At 37.2% G+C, this 27,003-nt stretch overlaps 1 protein-coding gene across 3 annotated transcripts in view; it reads left to right on the top strand.

Moving 5' to 3' along the window:
• Positions 1-8,637: 8,637 nt before the first annotated feature.
• Positions 8,638-27,003, top strand: part of LOC145692752 (phenoloxidase 1-like) — a gene marked incomplete at its 3' end in the record, with an annotated part of 32,859 nt that continues 14,493 nt past the window's right edge. The window contains 4 exon segments of one of the 3 annotated variants that reach the window (XM_081768192.1): positions 8,638-8,791; positions 14,629-14,765; positions 19,026-19,230; positions 22,523-22,746. In XM_081768192.1, coding sequence (XP_081624318.1) covers positions 14,637-14,765; positions 19,026-19,230; positions 22,523-22,746 — 558 coding nt within the window. 3 annotated transcript variants of the gene reach the window in all.

Raw genomic sequence — 27,003 nt, 5'->3', positions numbered from 1 at the left:
TAATAATAATAATAATAATAATAATAATAATATTATTATTATTACACCGTGTATTACCACGAAAGGTAGGTGGATTGTATCTGAATACTGAAAACTAGTTGACTGTAGATCTCGGTTTTCGAAAAGTCTTCAGGAGGCAAAGACATCGGTCACAAGGTTCTGGGTTTAAGTTTCGGAGGAGTAAGTATTCGGGCTCGAGCCAAAAGTTGTTAAAAGTTATAGGGCGCCGGCCAAAGATTTTCAATACTGCTCGGCCCGGTTTTACTGTTGTCAACGGCTCGAGCAGCTCGACTCACAGCTTATTCACTATCGAGCCGAACCGAGATATGACCCGAGTCAACAGCTCATCTAATCGAGCTGACTCGAGCCGATGGCTCATTCGAGCCGAACTGAACCGAGCTCATTGCTCACCCAACCAAGCCAGTTCGAGCCATCGACTCAGTTGAGCTGAGTCGAACCAAACCGATGGACTCTTTCCAACGGAGCTGGCTCACATGGCCGAGTCGGTTGCTCATCCCAACGTACCCTGCTCGAGCCATCGGCTCAATTGAGTCGAGTCGATGGCTTGTCCCAACCGAGCCGATAGCTCATCCTAATCGAGCCGGCTCGAGCAGCTCGCTCAGCTGAACCGAGCCGAGCCGGTTGACATCGCTACCCGAGTTGGGCTCCTGCTGGGCTCAAAAATTCGACCGTGAAGGTATCAGCTTTGATGGTAAGAACTACATACTTATATTGGTGCTCATGACATTTGAGGCTGTCTCGTTATAAAAATCTATTGCTGTCTTGTTATCGAGACGAGACAAGGTACACTAAAAGTACCCCACAAGATGCACTAAAATACGAGACGAGATGCACTCCTGTCGTGAGCAACACTGAAAGTATTCCGCATTACTGCTTATATTTCTCATGGCTTTCGTTTCCCACTCTAATCAGGTCATAATTTCAAAACGAGTTAAAACGAGCTGAACGAGAGAGCCATTTATCACACTCGACTCGACTCGAAACTCTATCTCAAAACAATAACTCGACTCGAGAAAGTTACCTTTGACTCGACTCGAAACTCGAGTCGAATTTCGAGTCAAGTTGAGTTATAGCTCGACTCGTGTCCACCCTTAAGTATCTCGCAAGCCGTTAAACTTACGGAGCTGAAATTCAGTATATTAACTCTTTATTGAAAATAAATATAACATGTCCTAGCATTTATAAAAGTTCTCCTTTATTGGGTGGTGGAATTTTCTATATATGGAAAATTGGTAGTGGGTTGGTTTGTAAAAATAACCAAAAACAATCGATATTAGTTAAGAAACAAATTGAGAAACAATTATTAATACAGTGCTTCGATTCATATATCCATTGCTTTCTACTTTAGTAATTGCTGAAGCTTATGTTTATTATATGGAGCCTTTAGAGCACAGGATAATCAACCCATAAAGTTGTGAGAAAAATAGGCATAAAATTTCTACTGTAAGCTTAATTATACGAAAATTTTAAATTTGGACTATACGCTTAACTATATATAAAAAAATAGATTTTTCTTCCTTTACGTTGGTCTACTTAAATTGATTTCGGATTTTCAAAATTCGTCCTTTTTTTCACTGAAAAGTATCGATAATTCAACAAAGAAATAATTATATCATGATAATTTAATTAAAATTCATCCTAATTTGGCCCATGACAAGCACTTTACTATTTTATATCGTAAAGGTCAGATTGTAACAGAGCGGTGCTTGAGCGATTGACCGTAAAATTCAAACTCCGATGAGTGATAATTTCACAACCTGGTTTTATTACAAGTGTAAACTCTTTAATCAGTAGAGAAGAGTCCGTGGATCATGTGTCAGAGTTGATGACGATGTGTTTTGTTGGGTCAGAATGGTTCATGGTGGGTGGTGGATCGGAGTGGTTCATGGTAGGTGGTGGGTCAGAGTGGGTCATGGTGGGTAGTAGGTCACGGTGGGTTGTGGGTCGTGGGTTACGATGGGTGGTGGGTCAGTGGTCGTGAGTCAAGTTTTCATTGACCCACGCCATCTCTGACTGTAGATGATACTGTTCCCAACATGGCATCGATGAGACATCCTGAACATGTTATACAGACTCTTCGAAAATGTACACTCGCCTTAATACAACATATGACCACTCCGAGCAGCCACGCAAGAAATAGCTCATATGCGTAGGTGGTTGTACAGATTCTGTCTAGAAAATGGTCATTGTGAGCTCGACTGGCGACAGGTGCCATTTTATAATGCCCCACAACGCCTGATAAGGTTAGGTCCGGATATCTAGCAGGCCAGGGAGTGTTCCGAAGAGAAGGTAAAGGCTTCACTTGTCGATATGGAAACGCGCGTTTGCTAATGGTGACAAGTGTCCAGATAAGCTTTGTGAATAATATTGGCAATACTACAAAGGTATAACATATTAGTGGCATTCCCCTTAATGAGTAAATAGAATATAAATGGAAGTAATTAAGATATTGTTGGAGAATAAATTATATTCCGAAATACATGTAGGAGATGTGGTAGCAGGAAAACAAGGAAGGTAGGGAAAGAATAAATTAATGGATAGTATTAAGAGTGTAATTCCTATATCAAGGTGATGGAGTTACCAAAAAACCATATTTTATATTAACTTAAATTTGTAGTAATAATGGAAGAAAGTTATGGTGAATGGGAAGGTTAACATTACTGCAATAAAGCTAAGTGCAAGGATCTAAAACATTTTTGGTTCCAAACAATACGTCTGGTACTTACAGAAAGCATAGGCTCGTGGATGTTCCACTTTATTTTCATGCAAATAAGTTTGCCTCTGTTACTTATCTTTGATCTATTTGGACTTCAAAGTTCTCTCTTTCAGAAACTTTAAAAAATGTAAGTCTCTCTTTCATTATAATATTTATAAGTCAATGTAAAATATATTTTTATAATCATTGTAAGTTCTATATGCAGCTCACGACTTTGTAACTCACTGGAAAGAAATGAACTGCAAATACTGGCGGAACTAGGTCATGTTTAACCTATCGATTGTATTGGTAAAGATAGTATGAGGCTCCAGTTAACTCATAATTCAAGTAAATTACCATTTGCTCATAACTTTGACGTAAATTCAGTTGGAGTCTAGTAGCATTCTAGTTGACCCCGTCCCAACCAATTTTAACTTGCCAGAGACGCCCATGCAAATGTGTATATGTATCCATAAGCGAGGGAGCAGGTCTGCCCAAAATTAAATTCCTAAAGCCGCCCCTGATTCAGCTAAATTGAAATCTCAAATGATGACATAACTTGAAACTAAATAATAATTTACATTTTACAACACCATTGTTTTCCGTATAGAAAATATACAGGGTCAGATTAAGACCATCATCAAAAATTTTTATGATGGGCAATCTGTCAACATATTCACAAGGGTCCAAGGGCGCTCATGTTGTGGTTTCCAGAGGGGGCAAGTATAAGTGACATTTCAAATAGAGTTTCAAATTTTGTCGTAACTATTCTAAAAATTCTATTGGGTTTTCGATCTTGCGAAGTACAATTTCCTCTAGGGAGGCGAGCGCCCCTGCAAGGGTTCATCAATTATATAGGAATGACTTTAAAAAAAAAAAAAGGTTTAAATCTGCGCTTTAAGACTTCTCAGCATACTTGATCAGAGCGACATCCAGGACTCCCTTTTATTGTCGGGGGCAACACGTAGCCTACATGTGAGTGGGCCTCCTAGAAAGTACCTTCCTAGTGGTCCCCTAGCTTGCAGTACGGCCCTGACAACATTTGTATAACTCTATTCGTGGTAGTGGACCTCATTCCGTAATGGAATTCGCAAAAATTGCTGATCACAACGCAACGCAAATAGTGCAACACGTAATTATAACAGCTACGGCGACTATCGCAAATGGAAATCCATAATTTGCTGAGTTGCATTGACCCAAACTGCTACGGAATGAAGTCCAGTAATATAGATCTGCTCTCCGACAGAAATATTGGGCCTTATGCAGAGTCGTTTTGAAGCGCGTTTAGTGCGATACTAAAGAGTTCGACTAACATAAGTCTCCTGCAGTAGTCAGTGTTTTCGTATGATGCTAATTACACGTCGAAACGACTCTGCATAAGGCAGTATGTGTATAAACTGAAAGAAAACTTACTAACTTGAATAAATGTAAGTTTTCTGAGTTTATATTATTACAAATACATTATATTATGGGCGTATTTCTACTAGTTTACTCTTACGTTCTTTAGTCTTCCTTGCTGGTCTAGTCACTACCGCGTGTGCCTTTGTGGAAGCACAAAAAGCAATTTCACAGTCATTCACTTTCATTAATCATCCGGGAGCTCCTCCGTGGCTAAGCGGTTAGCGTACGCGCCTTTGGCGCGGGAGACCCGGGTTCGATTCCCGGCGGGAGCTCATGTGGTTCGGATTCCACGTTAATCAGTAGGTACACGTCTCATATAGCCTCGCTGCTGAACGGGACGTAAAACTCAAAATCAATCAATCAATCATTAATCATCGGTCTCCCTTAGCTTAAACGGCATAATGGTGGGACGTTAGACTAAAATTTTATTTTATTTTCATTATTTTTGGATCAAAAGATCCAATATATATTTCAATCAAAAAATGTTCTTGTACGCCTTATATCTAGAGAACTACATATAGTGTATCCAAACTCAAACTATCACTTACTTAACTCAATATGATGTGCTTATTCCGTAGAAAATACGAAAACTCAATTTAGGGGCCGTTCAAAAATTTTGTGAGCCCTATCCAAAAACTAATTATTGGCCAAGATTGCAATCTTTTGATGTATTTTTTGGATTATTCCTAAAATTCTTGGTTGTCGTTGTTGTTGTAAACTGTATATACAATATTGTGATTTATAGTGTCTATATTTTCGAACATTATCGTTCTGTAATATACAAATATCAACAATAAATATTTTTAAAAAAATCTTTAGTGAGTTGAAAATGTTTTGTTATCTTGTAAGTTATTTTAAGTATCTGATTAGGAAATATCATGTAGCCGTGTCATAAATGATCACACAAGTAGTAAAGAGATACTTTCCTAACAAAATGAAATTAGTAGTAGGGCCCAAAATACAGAAAACAATAGCTTTGAATATGAAGCTAGTAAAATGTGTACTTACGTGAATCAGAATTTGCAATGATAACTCAAGTTATTAATTTATGAACCAGTTTTGTTTTCTTTCATATGGAGCCGATAGTTTTTTACAATGTTGCAAATCTACATTCTCTTTGGTTATCCTTGTAATCGTTAAAAAGAGGGGATAATTTGTAGACAAGAAGAATGAAAACAAAGCTATTATAATAAGCTTAACCTGTTATTAATTTTAACAGGAAGTAAAGTATAAGTTGAAATATTATCAACCCAAGTTATGTGTTAATAGTAGGTAAAGGGAAAATTGCAAAGTAACAAAGGAAAGTTTCAATAAATATTACAATCTTTCCTACAGAGTACAAGTACATTTAGTTTGATAAGAGTGAACCATGCGCTGTAAACATCGCATAAATATGCAGGATCCAAAAGTCCTTGCATTCCCTTTTGAATTGTGTCGAATCACGTTAACTCTGAAGGAATGAGCAGAGTATTAGAAAACCGATCTTATCACACAAATATAAGATACAATGCAACACTTAATCCAGTGTGTCCATGTGAACTCTGTTATTTTGTGTCATATGATCATCCAATTCTTCGTCATTGCAGGCGTTGTCGATGCGAAGGCGCATCGAACTATAGCTTTAAGTTTGCCTGCAGTATAATGTCGGGTGTGAGCAGGGCCGGCACTACGCAATTTGCCGCCCCATGCAATGGAATCATTTGCCGCCCCTCCTCTTTCTCCACAAACAACAAAACTTAAAAGCTCACGATATTTAGTATGCTACCGCATCGTGAACAACGAAGGAGAGGAAAACAGAACTCACACTCAGAAAGGCCAAAACACTACAAATACAATTTCGTTGTGTCTGTTTTTCTTTTTCTTAAAATAATAATCTATGATGTTAGTGAAAAATAAAGCAAACCACCTGCAGAGGAAAAATGGTGACTGTTTTCATAGAATTCAATATCGAGCTTCAATCTCAATATATCAGTTTGCAATTCCAGTGTAACTAGGTCTTTTATCTTTATTTCTTGATTTTCCTTCTACTTCTGTTAGATTTTTTATTTAAAAAAACTAGTTTCCACCTTCAATGATAAGGAGCCTGTTTGTAAGAAAAGACTAGTTTTCATATGAAAACGGTGATAACTAACTAAATGAAACAAATGTTCGTTGCTGTTCGAGAATTGAGTTCTTGTATTTGACAACAATAAGCAATTCATGCTGGGTTTATTTGACCATTTGCTTTAGCACTGTTCATGTGACCTTAAACTAATGCGACCTTAACATGATTTATGAATGTAGTATTCAAATAGAAGGTCAGCTTAGTAAATTTAACTACCATCATTATGAAATCTGTTTCCTACAAGAAATATGTATTTAAATAATATAGTTATGACAGATTTCACCACCCCTCGAAACTTTTCGTCCCGTGCAAATGCACATGTTCCACATATGGTAGAACCAGACCAGGGTGTGAGATACTAGTATACTCCCAGAACGTATTACCGTGCGAGGAAATTGTTCTTATAATTAGGATTAAGAGCTTAAAATATTTCCCCTAGATGTATATGCAACCAGTAACTTAAATATTTCTGAAGTTTGCAGATTAGCTTTACTCACAGAGACTTCTTTGCATTATGATTCGTATTCAGTGACCTGTTGCTATTATGAACTTTCTCATTGAGATTTCTTGGTCACTGATGCTCAACATATATTTTCATCGCTGATACTATATAAGATGTAGACTACAGTTTAAGGTGGAATCTTATCCACCGCAGTCCCTGCAATCAAGGGCGGATCCAGGACGGACTTCTGAGGGGGAGGGGCGGTAGGTTGTAATACTACTACTTAGAGCTACTTTTAAGAGCTCCAAACTCTGGGATGGGTTCTATTTATATATAAAATAAGAGTCTCCTCTTCGGGGGCAGAGCGATCGCCCCTGCCTGCAACGTTCTTTCATCGGAAATTGTATCGAGAACCCCGTGCACCAGGTACGTAGCCAAGATTTCGTGAAGGGGGGGTCCGTGACATGAGTCCTGGTCATCATATCAGGGGCTCGATCATTCTAAACTGTTTTACTGGAACATATATTGGTTCGTTTAGCCAGGATTTAGTAGCAGGAGGCTGGGGGCAGGCCCGTATCCACGGGGGGGCTTGGGGGCCGGGCCCCTCCTAAATTTTTACTAGGCCCCTCTAAAATTTTCACGGTAGGCTTGCAAATGAACTATAATATGGTGATGAATTATAATATGGTTGGGTCGGGCCCCCCTAACTTCTACCACCCCCCTACATTTTGGGGCTGGCTACGGGCCTGGGTGGGGGTGACATGAAATTCTGATGGCCAAGGAGCTAGATCAATCTAAACTACTTTACTACCAACATATATTGGTTTGTTAGGACAATAAAATAAGGATGTTGGTAAGTATTTTAATAACGAACTATGAAGAAATCTCGAGTAAAATAAAAAAAAACTATTGAAAAAGATTATACAATATTTACGTCCTTTCTCTGTTTATTCAAATATAACAATTTTCCTTTCATTATGATCTCAACTATTATAAAAAGTACATATTCACTATTATAAAAACTAACTACTCAATAATGTCTTGCAAAATATTTTACAATATCTGCGGTTCTCTCTCTCTCTCGTGTGCGTGGGTTGTCTCGGGGTTCTCCCGTTTCCTCCCACTTTCTTCATTCCACCATTTCATTCATTACTCATTATCACCGTCTCCTTTAGCCTAACCGGCATAACCGTGTGACGTAAAACTCAAAATTTCATTTCATTTCATTTCTCTCTCTCTCTCTCTCTCTCTCTCTCTCTCTCTCTCTCTCTCTCTGTTGAATCAAATGTTAACAGAACTTTCTTTCCACATAAATTTTTGTTTTTATTATTCCGTCAATTACTGTCTGTTCCAAATTACAGGTTAAAGGAGCAGTAGAAAATTGTTTTTGATAACATGTTTGATACTGCAAGGATGCGATGACGAAAAACTATGCTAAAAATGTCCACGCTATGCTTAAAACGGCACTATGCTTTCGGAAGCTTGAAATCTCCCTGACTAATAGCAGAAATTCTGAGAATTCCGCAACTTTCCAAGAAATTTCAAATTCCCTGACTCTTCCAGGATATCTCGCTCACTTCGCCACCATGTATTCGTATTGCAAGTAATACAAATCTTCTCATAAGAAAGAGTAACCAAAAGCTTCCTGTAGTTTATTTTCAACGCTGATCCTTCTTTCTCTCATGTCATTTTGTTTCATCCTTCCTTATTTTTATCATTTTCTTGTCTCGAAGGGTAGTCCGTACCCCCCGTACCCTTGGCTACATGCCTGCGTACACCCTTACCTTTCGCACCAGATTTATCATGTTGCGCGTAACATGTTGTAAAAAGAAAAAGAAAGAAAAATATGAGGAAATTTTCAGTAGCTTAGATACTGTATCAGATCTAGAAATCTTGTTTAATGTAGTCTAATGAGACAAACCATTTTGTTTTATGAGAAGACAAGAAAATATATTTGCCTTATCAACTTTATCGTCTAAATATTTTGTTTCGAGTTCGTTAATGGAGAACATAGCTTTACCGTCATTTGTTGAGCAAGAGACAAATTCAACAACCTTTATGAACATGTTTAATAGGACAAATCTTTTTAGAAAATGAGCAAGAATTAATAAGCTTCAGTGAGTTGCAGGTAAGCCACTAATTCAACTGTAGCTTTATTCGCCATGTTTTATCACCATCAATCATTTATATATATTGTTACAAAATAATTATTTGTGACAGGGGTAAAAGTGGATCTGAAAAGGTAAGGGGACGGTAGATAGCAGCGTGACGTCACATCGTCCCCCTGCCTATCTTTCCCCACTGTAATTTATTAGGAACTAGAGGGACACTGGACGCCGTACATATTTTTAGAGGTGGAGAGCCGGCATCCCCCCGCGTTTCCTCACACTTTTAACCCTGATTTGTGACAAAACTCGTTGATTGGGATCTAGGTCTGTACCTGAAGGTGTAAAATCTCAATTGGAGTCGTAGAAGGAAAGAAATAATTGTGTCACTTTCTTCTATGTTAATGTCACTTCGGAGTAGTTATGATTTCAGACTAGGCTTATATACCCCCGGGGGAATATCAATACATAGAGGGTTAAGCTAGCACTCAAAATATTGCTAATTCTTGTTGAGCACGATCGGAAATTTGGCCTGGGGGGCGGGAATTTCGTACCTCCGGGGATGTTCCCCCGGACCACCTTCTGAAATTGACACTGCTTTACAGCAGCACCAGGACTAGACCTTAAAGGAAGCATCAATCTACAATAGGGGCCATAATTAGGGTGACCAATCAAGCGAGTATTACACGCAATGTACTAATTTAAAGAAAAAAGAGCTACAAATCTCGGCAGTAAACTTTCTCGCTCTCTTGTATAATTATGTAATTCTGTACTTATTACGAAACATTTATTTATGAAATGCGAACAAAATTATAGTTTTTTTTTTTTTTTTTTGAAAACTTCATCCGATGAAAATTCACCTTCAAGAGTAAACTACCCTTATGAACTCTTTTATGAAAAATGACCTACGCGACATTGTACAGTTATAAATAAAACATTTATTTATGAAATATTAACATAATCACCTGTGGTTCATATCATAATCGTCCGGTTTGAGGTTTCATTAGAGCTGTTTCTGAGAGGTAGAAGAAAGTTCGAAAACTTAAGTTTATTATAAAAACCTCATATTCAGAGTATATAAGTTACATCGGGATAAAAGAACGCAAGGACAGAGAGACACATAAAACCCACTTTTCTAGTACATAAGGGCCATGTAACTGTATTATTATTATTATTATTATTATTATTATTATTATTATTATTATTATTATTATTATTATTATTATTATTATTATTATTATTATTAGTGTCAAGATGCCGAATATCGGATGGTCTCCCCAATATTGGATACCGAGAAATATTCCGTGTAAGGTGCTGCAGCCTAACGGTCGTTATCGTAACTGCACACCAATCAGTGGGCCATTAGACACCTGAGTTACGATATCTCTCGCAACATGTTTATTTGTGTGGTGAAGTGTTTTGTGATTTTGACCTTACGAAATATTTCCAATACTGCAGTTGATTGCGTTATATCGTCCATAAAGGTAACCTAATCATATTCATACTATGATTATAATATAGGCTAAGAAGAATAGTTTTAAACTACATGATGTTTTGGTAGTTCTTTTCTGTTTACATGATGTATATAGTTGAAAGTCGCTATACGACCTACGTTGCCAAATATCGGATAGTATAGAGGTTCCAAATATCGGATATCAGACATTAGGGAACGGTATTGCTGATGTCACTCTTCGATTATTACAGATGATAGAAATCGCTCGAAGGAAGAAGTGGGATCCTGAGGCTATGCTCCAGGCTATTGCTGCCTTCAAGGAAAAAATGTGATTCCTCAAGACATCCAAAATCTTTATGTTTTGTTCACAGACGTAAAAAGTTGACAAAGGTGATGGACGATTGATACTATGTATCCAATGTCTTAAATGAGCACACGAGCTATGTACAGACACTGATCCAAAAACGTTGAAATCATTTGTTTCTGATTTTTGCCAGTAATTTAACTTGTTCGTAGATCCTACTACAGATCAGCAAAACAACGTTTATTTACAAATAAATCTACATTATTAGAAAGTAGCCTCTTTTGTTGAACAATGTTTAAGAACAAGAAAATCTGCATATTTAGAAAGTTGTCTGTTTGATAGAACAATGTTTAGTTAAAAGTAAATCTACATGTTGAAAACGTCTACGATTTTGTAGAACAATGTTTAGTTAAGATAAATTTACATAAATTTACATATGCACATATTTAGAAAGTAGTTTATTTTGTAGAACAACGTTTAGTTAAATCTACATATTTTGCAACTTTATGTGTAATATAACACTGGTCGGCATGAACATCATCCCACGAGGGTGAAAGGGTGTACCGGATAGATTTCGAGACGCTGATTATGAATATCTCATCGAGAAAGTTCCAGCACATAAGTTTTTTTTTTTTTTTTTTTTTTTTTTTTTTTTTTGCGGGGTGCTGTTTCCATAATTGACAGAAAAATAGTATTTTTCGTATTTAATATGTGTTTTCCGTGTTTGGAGTGCATAATTCTGAATTTTTATCTTAATCCAAGAACTGTTACTAGGCTATATCCCAGGAACATTCTTTTCTCTTGCTCAGAAACCCCCCGGAAACGTACCCCCTCCCCTTGGGTTGCAAAGATTTATTGTCGTTCCACACTGCATACACTAAAAGCTAGGCGTTATTGACGGAGAAAGGTTTCGTAATCAACTTGCGATCATTCGTCGACTCCCTTTTGTCTAGACAACAGACAGATTGTTGAAAAAAGTCGCCAAGATATACACCACGTTGTCGCGTGAAACAAATATTTCAGTTTCGAGTTGATCTTCGTGTTAGAAGGTGATCACGCTGTGTCTGTGCATACCGTAGGTGAAAAATATTTTTGCTTGAAATATTGACGTTTGTGTTAAACGAACATGCCGAGGACTTGCAACAATTCGACAGATTCATTCTGCTACATATGTGGGGAAGTGATTTTCAAGGGACAAAGTAGGCCAATGTCACCGTTCCAGAAGACAGCCTACCATCTGTACTTCGGGTGTAAAATCGGCGACCAGGATCGCGTTTGGGCTCCGAAACAAAGTTGTAACTCGTGTGCGCGTACTCTCACAGAATGGTTGAAAGGTACACATAAATCGATGCCGTTCGACGTACCTATGGTTTGGCGCGAGCCCCGTGATCATGTTTTAGACTTTTACTTCTGCCTGACTAATATAAAAGGTTTCTCAAAAAACATGAAGCATAAAATACTGTATCCTAACTTGGATTCCACGAGGAGACTTGTGAAACATGATGTTTGTCTGCCTGTACCCGTACCACCAGACTCATACACCCTGTGCAGTGTTTCATCCGATGAGGAACCTGCTGCTTGTGAGGATGTTGCACAATCTTCGAGTACACAGTCAGATCCCAATTACGCTCAAGTGCCTGATACTAATGAACCACATGTGATAAGTCAGGAAGAGCTGAATGATCTTATCAGAGACTTAAACCTTCCCAAGTCTAAGGCCCTGTTGCTTGCATCACGACTTCAACAATGAAATCTACTAAATCAGATGTGAATATATCGATGTATAGGAAAAGAGAGGTGAGCCTAGTTCCTAATTTTACAAAGGATGGTGATTTGGTGTATTGCAGTGACATTCCATCGCTTATGGGACAACTGGTTGAACTACAACACTGAAGATTGGAGGCTACTCATAGATTCCTCTAGGATAAGTCTCAAGGCAGTGTTACAATGGCAATGAAAAGCCAGCCATCCCTATTGCTCATGTTGTACATATGAAAGAAACATACGAGAACATGCGAAACCTATTGCAGAAAATAAAGTACGAACAGTTCCAGTGGTCTGTATGCGCTGACCTTAAGGTTATTGTCATCCTCACCGGTTTACAAGGAGGTTACACAAAGCACTGTTGCTTCTTGTGTCATTGGGATAGTCGAGCCAAAGATCAGTACACCATCACAAAATGGCCGCCAAGGAAGCAACTGGTCCCAGGGGAGATGAACGTGGCTAATGAACGCCTTGTGGATCCGGAGAAAATGTTCTTACCACCCCTTCATATCAAATTAGGGCTCATGAAGGTCTTCGTCGAAGCCCTGAACCGGGATGGTGAAGCATTTAATCATCTCAGAAAACTATTCCCAAGACTCAGAGAGGCCAAGGTGAAAGAAGCTGTTTTTACGGGACCTCAAATCAGAGACTTTTTAAGGATACTACATTTTTTTCTAAGCTTAATGAAGTGGAAAGTGAGGCTTGGGAGGCCTTTCGAGAAGTGTGCAGTAACTTCCTAGGGAATCATAGGTCACCTGATTACAAAGACATTATGGGTGGTTAATTACTTCATTTCGTAACATTGGATGTAATATGTCCCTAAAGTTACACTTCCTGCATTGCCACCTGGACTTCTTCCCTGAAATGTACAGCTTGGGGGAGGTCTCTGGCAAACACAACACGGGAAAAGGTTTCAGCAGCAAATAGCTACCATGTAGAGGCGCTACAGTGGTAAATGAAGTGTGAATATGTTGGCAGACTTCTGTTGGAATGTGACACGCGAGACACCCTGTAGTAATTACAAGAAGAGTAGGAAAACCAAGTGACACGTAAGTGTTAAACTTTAACTTTTTATGCAATTTTATCTGCATAATATATATTGATATTTAAATTATAACGTGCAAGTTATTATGGGTGGAGAATAGCATCTTTGGGCGGATATTGAAACACCCTTCTCCCTGAAAACTGGTACGTCCTGGAGAAAACGGGTTACGGATTCGAACTCAAGAGCTCGAAACCTATAGGAATCACCTATTTTCGTTCGTGGGAGCGAAAAAAAGTTTCATTTTGCCGACCAGTGAATTAAAATAATGCACAGTCTTCAATTGTGGATTTCCTTAAATCATTCTTACTTAATTTCCGTCCGATATTAAGACTCCCTATCCGATATTGGACAATCTTTTTCCAAATTGAGAAAAATGAGATTTTATACCAAAGAGTATGAATCTGTCCCTTAATATTTTCTTACTGCTTCGAAGCTTTCAAATTATAATCTACAAAGATAGCAGAACAATTAGAAGAGGCAACATCAATGTAATATCTGTTAGTAAAGTTTTTTTTCCTTTTTTTTTTTTTTTTTTTGAAACAGTATCCGATATTCAGCACCTTTCCTATCTTATTATTATTATTATTATTATTATTTTAATGATCAGCACCTCTTTTCATCGTCACTCGAAAATAAAAAAGTAGAACATTCACTAAAATTGTATTCGCAGTATACGACATTCCGAAAGACAATACTTCCTGATTAATTCATTCATTTGCTCTGATATTGTTTATAAGCTCCTTGTCCGTAAGCATCCGGAGCTTATAGTTTCGCTCCAGGTATGTACAGTATGTGAATATGTGAGAATCAGTACTTGTGTACGTATGATTGTGTACTTTATTTCTCAGTAATTACGGGACGAATCTGAACCAAATTCTGTGGGCAAATAATTCCATGCCCAATAGAATAAAATATGCTATAAATTTGTGCTCGAGCTCGGCAAGAGACAGGCTCGACTCTCTTTTCATGTGGTACTTTATTTCTTGGTACTGACCGGATCTGAATTAAATTTTATAGGCAAGTAGCCTATGCTCTACAGAATAAAACTTGCTATATTTGGTGGCAGGGCTCGGCCAGGAACAAGCTCAGTTCAGGGCTCTGCATTGAAAATGATATAGGTTACTTTGAACTGGTTAAACTTACTAACCTTACTATATAATTTGATGTTACACAACATGCAATTATTTCGTAGTTTGTAGTTAATTAATTCATTTCAAATGTATTTATATTACGTTACTCATGATTCTCCCATATTTCGTATTATTATTATTTATTTTTTCCTTCCTTCCCCCAGGAGACAAGATGGCTACCGATGCTGAAAAATACAGAAGACAACAGGAACTTCTATTCTTGTTCGATCGTCTCGCAGAGCCAATTTATTTGACAAAAGGAGATGGAAAAATTCAGTACGATCTTCCGACAGAAATGTTGGTATGTTTCCCATTTTAGTAAACTGAAGGTAATACATATTAATGGTTAATCGGGGGCCGCGTTTATTGGTTCATTAGAGTTTAGCGTACCTTTGAGCAGTGATGCTATATGAGACCTGGACTTACAGTCTATTTAGTCCGTGTGAAATCCCAATCACACGTGCTCCCTCTCTGAAAATTGGAGCCTGGTAAATGATTGTAAAGGAGGAAGTCATTAAATCTTCAGTCTCTCCGTCTATATGCAACAATATAGAAAATTTACTTTGTGAACTCCAATTATATATGACCATAGATCTCACTTCATCATCATCATTATCATCATAGGTACTCTGCCATTATTGGTAGGTCACTTGCCGCAACTGAGAAGCTTCCATGCTCCACGGTCTTCCGGTAACTTCTTCGCCTTCACGTATGATTTTTCTGTTTTGATATCATCCATCAACTGTATCCCCCTTCGCCCCTCCCTCTCTTTCCCGACACTATACGCTTTAGCACGTCCGTCATGATACAGTTCCTTCTTAGTCAATGTCCCAACCAGTTTCTCTTCCTCTTCCTAATAATATTTAAAATTGCTCTTTTTCCTCCTCAACATTTCTAACACTCTCTCATTCGTTTTCCGTTCAACCGAGCTAATTCTCTCCATCCTTCTTCACACCCACATTTTGAAAGCTTCCAATCGTTTTCCTTTTTTTTTTTTTTTGCGTAATGTCTATGTTTCTGACCCATAGAGTGCAATACTCAACACGAAGCATTTTATGAATATTTTTCTCAACTCTTTATTCAAGGTTTTCAATGTTTTCTTCCTCCTAAAGGCTTTTTTCCCCATTCCTATCTTTGCTATCTCACTTGAAGTTATTTCTTGATAATAAAATATTTGGAAATTCAATCTCAAATGTAAAACGTATTACTCTTACTACTTTATTATTATTATTATTATTATTATTATTATTATTATTATTATTATTATTATTATTATTATTATTATTATTATTATTATTTCGAACTGCTAGATCCAAAGAAAGGAAACTTAGAAAACAGGAAGTCCTTGGTACAGAATATTTCAATCACTTGCACGAACGTAATATAGAAGATGCAAAGAAAAATACTGTTATTACAGTGGCGTTTGTAAACTGCTAATCTCGCAAGAACAGCATACTTCGTGGATCGTAATTATTTTTAATATCACATCGTAATTAACAATTTAGGAAAGGCTTTTTATCATCTCGAACATTTTGATATTTCATGTCGAAGGTTTGAAAGACGATGAAACTTTAATCTTATCACATGTTTCTTTTCCAAATATTGAACACAAAGATAGAGTGAATAGTGTATGATGATATTTTATACAGAGAACACGAATGTGTGATTCTTTTTACACGGATTCAAATTGTTGGTAAAGTGGGACAAAAGGTCCAGAATTCTTTTTCTACAGCACTTGCAACTAATATTAATAAAATAATTTTATGAAAAACATTTCATGATTTTTAATGAGATAAAGGATAATTAGACAGTTCATAAATGACACGGGGTATGTTGGGAATTTTTACATGTGAACAGTTATTTTCACTAAGCTTCAATTCAGAACCTTGCACAAAGTTCATATTTCTGAAAATTTTATTTTGGTATATAGAAATATTTCTTTTCTTTTTTCTTTTTTTTTTAAATATGCAGTGATAATATTGCATGAGAGTAGAGATTGTATTATAGGTAGCTGGCTTTAATCCGAGGCTGAGGAATTCAGATTTGATTGAGAGGTGCCCCACCTCCATCACTAAGAAACGGCCACTCGACGGTCCTGGGCAGGGTTGCCAGTGTGTTGTCAAAAAATTCACCTAATACTTACTTAATTCAAAGAGTTTATGCAAATTATGCAATCCCTATCGAAAGATTTTCTTTTAACTCGTCATTTACAAATTTGCATAAGCAGTTAATGTATTTGGGTGCATATTATTCACCTTTTATATTTTATAATCACCCGTGCCGCGGAGCGGTCTAGCATTGCTTCTCTAGCTTCGCTGTGTATAGTTTGCCCTCTCTTACGCTGTGAAACCATTGTCAAATGAATAATAAGCAACAAAACCGCAACCACAACAGCACTCAACAAATAACCAACTCACACTAACTCCTCATAATGACATTCACATGACAATTTTCCGACCCTGGCAACGCTGACATATAGAAGGAGAGTTAGAGAGTGTCGCAAGAGTCAGGCAGAAAAAATGTTGAATTTTTTCCCCCTCTACCTCAGCCCCCGCTGGTAAACAAGCTAGTTCCCTATAATACTAAAGCCTGTCATTTTCAGATAATATACAAAATATAATTCGAATAATATGCAAAATATAATTCGACCCCACACCCGTCATCCTTTGACGGAGGACACCCTTTGCTTAGAGAAAAGAATTGAATGACCTCAGCTGTGTTGCTAATTTGTCATTCAGTCGTCTGTTCTTGACGAGTGAACATCGTGGGCTACTTAGAATGGCTAACATGACAGAGCACAGCGAAGTACATGAAATAATTCATTGTACAACGCTTCCGCATATCCAACAATTGAAAGATCTCGGCCGCAGCAACTTGTCACTCCTCTTTCGAGGAAGGTATGGGAAAACACACATCGACAGCAGAACCAGAAGTGGCACAGTTGAAATAGAATGACTCTAGACAACAGTAACTTAACATACGAAAATGAACAGTTTACAAGATTTCTTTTTGTTATTGCTAATCTCAAACAGAGATTTATCCGTCTGTATTTGATTATCTTGCAAACAGCGACGTTGTTGTATTGATCTATATACTGTATATCCTGCGGAGTCAGCAATGTTTTCAAAAACCCTTGGTCCTGGTCAGATGTGTCTAAATTCCAAAATAAATTTGGGGAAGGATGCCTTGACTCGCCCTATTTAATTTAATAGGGTGCCTTGATACACTCCTCAACTTTTGGCAGGTGTGTATTGGCCCACTCTTTTAAGTTTAAGAATTGCCAAAACAACTTTGGTAGGATGGATCTGGGACCAGAGTACATACTCTTGAAAATTTAGGAGGTTCGTCTTATTCCATTGGGTGGGTAAAAAAGAGCCAAAATTACCATTTCGAGAGGGTTTGACTTAGTTTATCTTACATGTGTCTTTTATCACGACTTATGATACCATGAATCGGAATTTCGGTTTACACACCTTAATGCTATAAGGGTAAGGATGTATTGGAATTGTATACAATGAAAAGTGGTAGATATTGAGTACGACTTGATTCATATCTCTAACAATTTGGAATTTATGCTTCTGAATAGATGTAAAATTTCAAAAATAAATAAATAATAATAATAATTTGGTAGGTATGAGATCATGATTTACGCTTTTCTTTGGGAACTGTATCAAACGTTATGTTGCATTGAATGTTATGATGGTATACATAGTTCCAGAATGAATTTGAAAATAGAAGTCCCTCACATGCACTGCTCTGAGGCTCTATTCTAAAATTTAATAGTCAAATTTGATGGATGTGAATTTTGAGCCACGTTTTCGGAAACGGAAAAACATTAACCGAACTCATTCAATATAGATCAAACTTGACGGTTAAGGATGGTTAAATTTTGAGTCGGATTTTCGGAAACAAAACAAAACATCAATGGAATTCATCCATTCGAGTTCAAACTTGGACAGTAGTGTACGCAGGAATTTATTTCGGGAGAGGTCCAAATTGAATATGAGGGTATTTTATATTAAAATTCCTAAAATTGCCCCTAGAATTAGGCTAAACTTACACAAAAGTCGAAATTTCGGGGGGATTCAGACCCCTAGGACCCACGCCCTGCTTACGTCCCTGAGCTTGGATTGTGGTTGACCTTGAACAGCTGAATAACGATATGAGGCTTTTAGTTCCTGAGTTATCGAACGTCAAATTTTGAGTCGCATTTTCGCAAACAAAAACCAACCGATATGGATCAAACTTGGCATGATGGTAGAGGTTGATTTTTCTATATAAGTGTGTAAACTGCTGTTGTGCACAGAGTTCTGGTCCTTGAGTTATACACAGTAACAATTCTAAATTAATTCAAGAGCATAATGAAAACTTAATATACACTGTTTAAACACCAATTAAAGGTCAGTCTTGGATGGAAAAGGATAAAAGTCAAACGAAAGACGACTTTTAGGACTATGTGTAATTTGCCATTAATTATTTTTATGAGACATAAATTTTGTTCTCTTTAAAGTTTATATATAAAACTAAATGTTTGTTTTATTATATATATCTTTATTTCTAGCCTGAATGGTTCCAGGACCAAGTGAATGAGCCACCACCACTATCGCCGACAAGCACCGATCGTCCACCTGAAATAATAGTTTCTGTCAAAAACATCAAAATGCCTGATATTACAGATATAATGAAACTGGATCGAAAGGAACATTTCTCCATATTCATTCCACGACACTTAAGGTTGTTTGAAAAGCTTATTCATATATTTATGGGTAAGTACAACACACAAAATAATTAGGTAGTCCTCCCCAGTAGTCTAGTAGCTAGCCTTTGGTGAAGGGGCACTGGATTCGATTCCCAGTGGAACAGCCTGATTTTTGAATTCATTATGGTGGTTTGGATTCCATCTTATACTGTAGGCTCACGTCTTATTATGCTAAAAAAGAAACGCTAAACTGAAAAAACTAGCAAAAGAAAATAGCCTTCCCTCAGAGGAAAACAACTTTATTACCTTTACTATCATATAATAAGGGACTAGATTCGGAGGACACCGAAGAGCTTATCATCTGTATCAATTTTAAAAAGGAAGCATTGGATCGCCAAAGCTTTGATGTCAATCCTTACTTTAATCCTATATAATGTATCTTTGAATTTGGTGCAATGAAACAATCTCTTGACCATCACGATCGCATCGTTTAATACCTATGTGCTTCTGTGTGGATATATACTTTAAGGTAGCAGTTCCCAATCAGTGTATCACACAATTCCATAGAATGTGTCGCTAAATTTTAGAATTTGAAAATCATGAAGCATTTCATAATTAGTTAGAATCAATTTTGAGATAGGCTGTATCAGTCAACGCCTCCAGCGTAACCATCAATGCTCGCTATTACCTAGAGTAACTGCCTTACAGAAACCTATAGTCTGCCAGTATTATAATTTATAATGTTATTAATAAAACGTGAAACAACTGTATTGTGATGTCGTGGACATCAGTCAAAAGCTGTTGGAAACCACTCATTAGAAAAAAAAAACTTATTTTTCTTTCTTCTCCTCTTCCTCAAAGTGCATACAAATTGCAACTTCGGATACCAGGAACTGTGGAAACAATGGCTGAAGTCATGATTCGTACAGTATTTGCGACAAAATATGTTACCGAGTACGATATTTCTCGTTTTACAACAGGATCTTTTGTTAAATATTTGTAAATCTTGAATATTGTAAGGTTCCACGTTTTTCTACACCATGTGCTTGAAATAAACAGTCTTCAGACGATAGACACAAAGAAGATGTCGTCCACCACCGCCAATGTTCGGCAAGTGACGTAGATCAACGAAGGTAGCCGACATTTCTGCATAAAAGGAGACTGGACATCACAGAAGACATCAATCTCGCCCGGTTAATCGAACCACCAACTCTTTAAGACGCCTGGTAATTGAGAGCACCCTCTCTAAGATGTGTTGTCATTGGCCCATCCTAAGACGCTCGGTCATTGAGAGTTCCTGATCTTTCTCTCTAAGACGTATGATCACTGAAAGAACCCAATCGAACACGCCCTAAGATGCATAGTCATTGGGCTCCTTTAAACTTCACCAACAAACCTCCAAATAATTAGAGGAACTTGCCTTATTTATAATATTTTGTACTCAAGAAGAAACTTCTATAATACAAGGTGATTGGAAAGTCCAAACTCCCGTGTACCATCTTTTAGCTGTACCCTAGAAAACTTTACAATATGTAACGATGTTTCAACAATTTGGGTGAATTGCTTAGTTTTAAGAGTAAATTTTAGTTCGTATAATTTACTCTTTAAACTCTCCTGCATTGCATTACAATGATCACTAGGCTGAGCGAGCAAAGTTCTTATGCGTCCATTTTGTGTTCCTCTGTAACCACTCCTTTCCCAAAACAGTTCGAGGTAAAATGACCAACATTTGTACGTTTTGATTTACAATGTAGAGTGACAGAATAGTCATGCCGTAAATAGCTTGAAAAAAAATGTGATTATGATCGAGAACATCTGTAAAAATTGGTAGCCGCAAAACTGTCAGCTGTAGTTAGCATCAGCAGGTTGGACACATCTCTGTATACTCATGATTGAGCTACTCCGAAATGGTTTGAGTTACATTGAGGAAATATTGTTCGGTTATAGGGGTCGTGATGCAGGTAATTTTAAAACGAATCCTTGTCAAATGATTGTCGCAAAACTGTTTTATGTGTTAGTATTGATTTCTTTAAGACTATTTCAGGTAGACTGAACGAACTTAATAAGTTGATAGTGAAGATAGTATTAGAAAAAGGTAGTTATAATCAGAGCCAGGCAATTTCCTGCCCCATTTAATAGCATCATTTCCAACCCCCTTTCTCCAAAAAGAACAAACCTTAAAAGCCGCGATTTTAAGTATGTTATCCTCTCATGAACAACGAAGGGGAGGGAAACAGCACTCGCACTCAGAAAGGCCTAAACATTACAAACACAATCTCATTGTGTCTGTTTTTTTCTTTAAATATTAATATATTATGTTAGTGAAAGATAAAACAAACACGCCTGCAGAGGAAAAATGGTATTTTTTTTCTACAATTTAATGTCGAAATTCAACCCCAATATATCTGTTTGCAATTCCAGTGCAACTAGCTCTTTTATCTTTATTTCTTGATTTTCCTTCTACATCTGTTAGAAAATTAAAAAGAAACTTGCTTCCACCTTCAATGATAAGGAACTTGTTTGTGACAAGGACAATACTAGCTTTCATATCAAAACTGTGATAACTAACTACATGGAACAGGTGTTTCGCTACTGTTCAAAATTTGAGTTCTTGTATTTGACAACAATCAAGCAATTCATGCTGGAATTTGTTTGACCATTTGCTTTAGGACTGTCAATGTGACCTTAAACTAATCCGACCTAAACATAATTTATGAATGTAGTATTCAAATAGAAGGTCAGCTTAGTAAATTTAAGTACCATCACCATGAAGTCTGTTTCCAACTTTCCAACAAGAAATGGTGTTTTTTTTCAGCAGCGAGGCTACATAAGACGTGGACCTACTGGTGAACGTGAAATCCGAACCCCATGAGCTCCTGCCGGGAATCGAACCCGGGTCTCTCACGCCACAACAAGAAATATTTGAAGCGCGTAATGGTGTTATGTTAGTTACATTTTTCGAAACTTTGCATTCTAGCGGTTCATGCACGTGTTATGTGTTAGTCATGGTACATAACAAATCATTTAGTGAGTCCTCGTCGCAGTGAAGAGATTTGGAAACGATGAAGGGTGTATGTTAACAGACATACTGTAGTTGTGAGAGTCAATTTGCCACTCGAAACTTGCCACCCCGTGGAAATGCACATTTTGCACGTATGGTAGAACCGGTTCTGATTATAATCAATTATACTCTTTAGTAATGGTGTCTATTAATATTACCACCGATTCTTCTTAAGGAATTGGTCCAAAACACTTAGACTGGATTGATACTGGAACGCGTGATTAATTCGCTGAATTTTGCATAAAACGCGTTTATCCTAGTTTTAGTAGTACTGTAATACCCTTAACATTTTTTGCAGATATGAAGACCTACGAGGATTTCTTAGCATCAGCTATCTACATGAGGGACCGTGTGAATTCAGGGTTATTTGTGTACGCTCTGTCTGTGGCCATTCTGCATCGCAAGGACACAAAACACCTACAACTTCCACCTGTCAGTGAAGTGTTCCCCAATAAGTTTCTTGATAGCAAAGTGTTCCCAGATGCTCGGCAGCAGGCAAGCATCGTTCCGAAAGACTTGAGAGTAAGTATACATTGTTTCATATCAATAAATTTGATTTGGTGTCTTAAATATTGAGATCAAACTAGGATATTCTATTTATTCAAACATTAATGTAATAAAACAGTGATTTTTTTTTTCAAACTGAAGGCTGTCCGATTGGATTAATATATTGATTTCACTTTAATTGTACAGGGTGACCCATAAAGATCGGCGAAACATATAAATACACATATATGATTGTTCCGTTGAAGACAGGTCGGGAACGGCTGTGTAATGTAGACACGAAGTCACGTGCCTCTCCAACTAATGGGAAGAAAAATGTATTTAAAAAATAACAATTTTGGACATCCATATCTGTATATCAATAAGAAACGACCGACTAAAAATTTAGTAATATTAATCTGGAGTCTGCGATCTAGATTCAGACATAGTGTATACTAGCATCGATCCCGCTTCGCTGGGTTAAAATAAAACAAACAAAAAATAAATTAATTAAATGCACAACTCCTTATCTCGTGAGTTTGGTATCAGTACATATAAAATATGCTGTTTTTGTTTCTAGTGGCATGGATTTAAACGGCATCAGAGGTATCAGTGTTCATCTCAGCGACCCCGAAAACTATGGATTCGATGTTAATATCGGTCATTTTCGATCATTTTTATAATAGTCCCCCAAATTTCGTGGCTGAAGTTGGATAAATCATGGACTCTCCGCTCATGGCTCTGATCACTGTCCTGGCTTGGCTATTTCTAGCGTTCGTTCCCTCACAGAGCAGACCTTTTAACGCCTTCCTTACGTAGATCTACAACTAATCACATATTTTCCGTAACTGAAAACTTATCTTTCCTATTTCCTTGCAGCAGACGAGAGACAAGGGAATAGGGCGTAGGATCTTTAAGCTCTACGCTGACTTGCAATTAATGCGATGAAGGTGGGAGTTTTTGTTTGTTTGTTTGTTTCTCGCAGGTAAAAGGCACGCAAATTGTTGCGAGAGCTGGCGGGAGTCCGCAGAGAGTTGATGTGAAGGAAGAAATAAAACGTAAATATGATACTTTCTTAATGCATTTCACAATTCCGAAACTTAAGGGTCTTCACTACAGCGAAATTAAATTACCGCTATTTTTTTTTTTTTTTTTTTTTTTGTAATATCTTCAAAACAAATAAAAAAATAAAAATATCCGAAAAGCAGAAACGTACTGAACTAGACAATACGATTTTGCATATGATACCGTTATCACAACTCATGTATCTGCTTTCGATTTGCAACTGTAGATAGATTTAGCTTTTTTTTTTTTTTTTTTTTTTTTTGCGGGTTCTGTAAATAGCGGCATACCAAAAGCAGATAGGTGAATTGTGGGAAATGTATCACATGCAAAGTCGTATTGCCTAGTTCACTACGTTTCTGCTTTTCGAATATTTTTATTTGTTTTGAAGGTATTACAGAAAAACTCTAAAATTAGCGGTAATTTAATTTCGCTGTAGTGAAGACCCTTAATTGCACCTTAGGAATGTTTACATAACTTTTATTTTGCTAGCGTTTGAGGAATGATTGAATATTCTTGAACTAAGTTTTAAGTTTATTTACGCTGTACCCTCTGAAATGTTTCTGTGAAAGCAAATATATGTGAGTGTTACGCTTGTAATTCAAATAAAAGATTTTGAAATACCGAAAGTGGAGATTAGTAAATTGTTAAATCATGTACGGTAGGTATGCTTAAGACGGCGAATGCTTAAGGGCTAGACTTGCGAACTTTTGAAGCTTCGTTGTGAATATATGGTTTGCAAACACGTCTTCGGCATGGGATACCAGAATTCGATTCTTGATAGGAACACGTATGATTCAGATTCTACGTTAAACCCGGTCTACGTATTGGTGCTGAACATTTTTTTTAATTATCAAAATTGAATACATACATACATACATATCGTCCTCCGCAAAAAAAAAAAAAAAAAAAAAAAAAAAAAAATCGCATATACTGTAACTTCCAGATTTTCATTAATAACTCAGTTTTCTTTACATATTATTGTTTCCTTGTGCCTTCCTTAACAAAGCAGTGTAGTAATGAATAATTATTTATAATTTTGGAAAAAAATAAAGCAAAATAAGAAAATTATAAGAAAGAAACCTTTATTTTTATAAAACCTTAGTCTGTCAAATAATTACATGAAGAATATTCCGGGGGTAATTAAAATTGTTCGACACAGTGCACAGGTATTAGGAACACTCACTAACACGTGAATTTATTGAACAGAAAGATGAACTGAAATAGCTGCGCTAATAACTTCCAATCGTCTCTCCATGGCTGTTAGTGCTTGCGTTGTCACACCTTGTTAATTGTCACTGTACACATGATTATTAGATTAAGGGATAAATCCCAGGACACAGGGACTTTTGACGTACAGAGAAACAACGGAAATATTCTAACCCAACGTCTGAAATGAAGGAATTCTTTGGATTCTTGAAATGTGTCACTGTCTTGAAAGCCTCTGGGCATTAAAACTTCTTTACTGTAGCTTTCACTTATCGAGCAAATAGATTTTAGTGATTTAGCTGATCGTTTCTTATCTATGTAAAGTATGCGTAATAAATTATTATCCCCAAAGACCATTGACTTTTCCTCAATCTCCTTCAAGAGACAGTAAGAATTGCTTTGCTATCGTGATTCTCATATTAGGATGTTTCAGAATGAGAAATAAGAACGGCTAATGAAATAATAGGCTGATTGTTGAAGTCCTATAATCTTCTTGTGATTTGTACAGTAATATGACACACTACCATATCGAGTAAAAGCGATTAAGCTATCTAAAGCATTTAACCTGTTTAGAACATGGGTCATTACACCCTCCATTCCAAAAGAAACCGAACTTTTGAAAACAAATAGTACCACTAGTGCCATCTGCTGTAATATTTTACCGGTAGATGGCGTAGTCCCTCATTGACAACTAGTATAAATGTCATGACATTTGGATGCACGGCAACAAAGTTATTGCGTTTCAACTGTCAGTGTGTTGTGTACATCGGTCGGAAAATGAGTTTCAAACAACGAGCTGCAATTGAGTTTTGTGTTAAACTGGGTAAAACTTTTAGTGAAACGCACCAAATGCTACAAAATGCATATGGTGATGAGTGTCTATCCCGTACGCAAGTTTACGAGTGGTTCAGGCGATTCAAATCGGGTAGAGAGACGCTGGATGATGACGAAAGATCAGGCCGTCCCAGAACCGGATTATCAGAAGAAAACATCGAAAAAGTGCGTGAATTCATCAAACATAACAAAAAATCGTCGGTGAAAGTTATTGAAATGGAATTAGGCATTCCTCAAACAACCGCATACCGCATTTTGACCGAAGTTTTGGGCCTTAAGAAGGTTAATTCGCGGTTTGTACCACACAAACTCACCGAAGACCAAAAAGTTGATCGAATTGAGCATTGCAAAGACATCGTTAAAAGTGCTCGGCAGGATCGAAACTTCTTGAAATCGATTGTAACTGGTGACGAGACGTGGTGTTTTGAATATGAGCCCGAAACAAAGCGGCAAAGTGGTGAATGTAGAGCGCCGGATGAAGGGACACCCAAAAAAAGTCGCTTGGTGAAGTCAAAAGTTAAGGTGATGCTGATTTGTTTTTACGATTCAAAAGGAATTATCCACAAAGAATTTGTTCAGCCCGGCCAGACAGTCACTGGAGAGTTTTACTTGGGCGTCATGAAGCGTTTGCTGGCAAGAATTCGTCGTATTCGGCCCGAATATCGCGAAATCGGCAGTTGGACTCTTTTGGACGATAATGCACCATCACATCGTTCGCGACTTGTAATTGAATTTTTGGTCAAAAATCATATTATTCGGTTGCATCATCCGCCCTATTCACCAGATCTCGCTCCGTGCGATTTCTATCTGTTCCCGAAACTGCATTTGGCGATGAAAGGAAAGTGGCACGCATCGATTGATGCCATTGAGAAGGCGACGACCGCCGTCCTAAAGACCATTCCAATAAAGGACATGGAGAAGTCGTTTGACAACTTGTTGGAGCGTGCAAATATGTGTATCGATGCAGAAGGGGAATACACTGATTAATAAAAATTATTTGTTCCAAAATGTACATTGTTTTTTTTTTTTTTGTTTGTTTGTTTTTTAAAACGTTCGGTTTCTTTTGGAATGGAGGGTGTATTTCACAATTAACTTCATCTTAATTCATTTTCATAGTATCTTCATCTTGTAAGCAGAACCATAGTTTAAACAGAATAACTATTGATTTCCTAATACTATTTTATATAGGTG

The sequence above is a fragment of the Thermobia domestica genome, chromosome 8, assembly GCF_964235325.1.
Source record: "Thermobia domestica chromosome 8, izTheDome1.hap1.1, whole genome shotgun sequence".
Taxonomy (NCBI): Eukaryota; Metazoa; Arthropoda; class Insecta; order Zygentoma; family Lepismatidae; genus Thermobia; species Thermobia domestica.
This window is presented reverse-complemented; position numbering and strand designations above follow the sequence as displayed.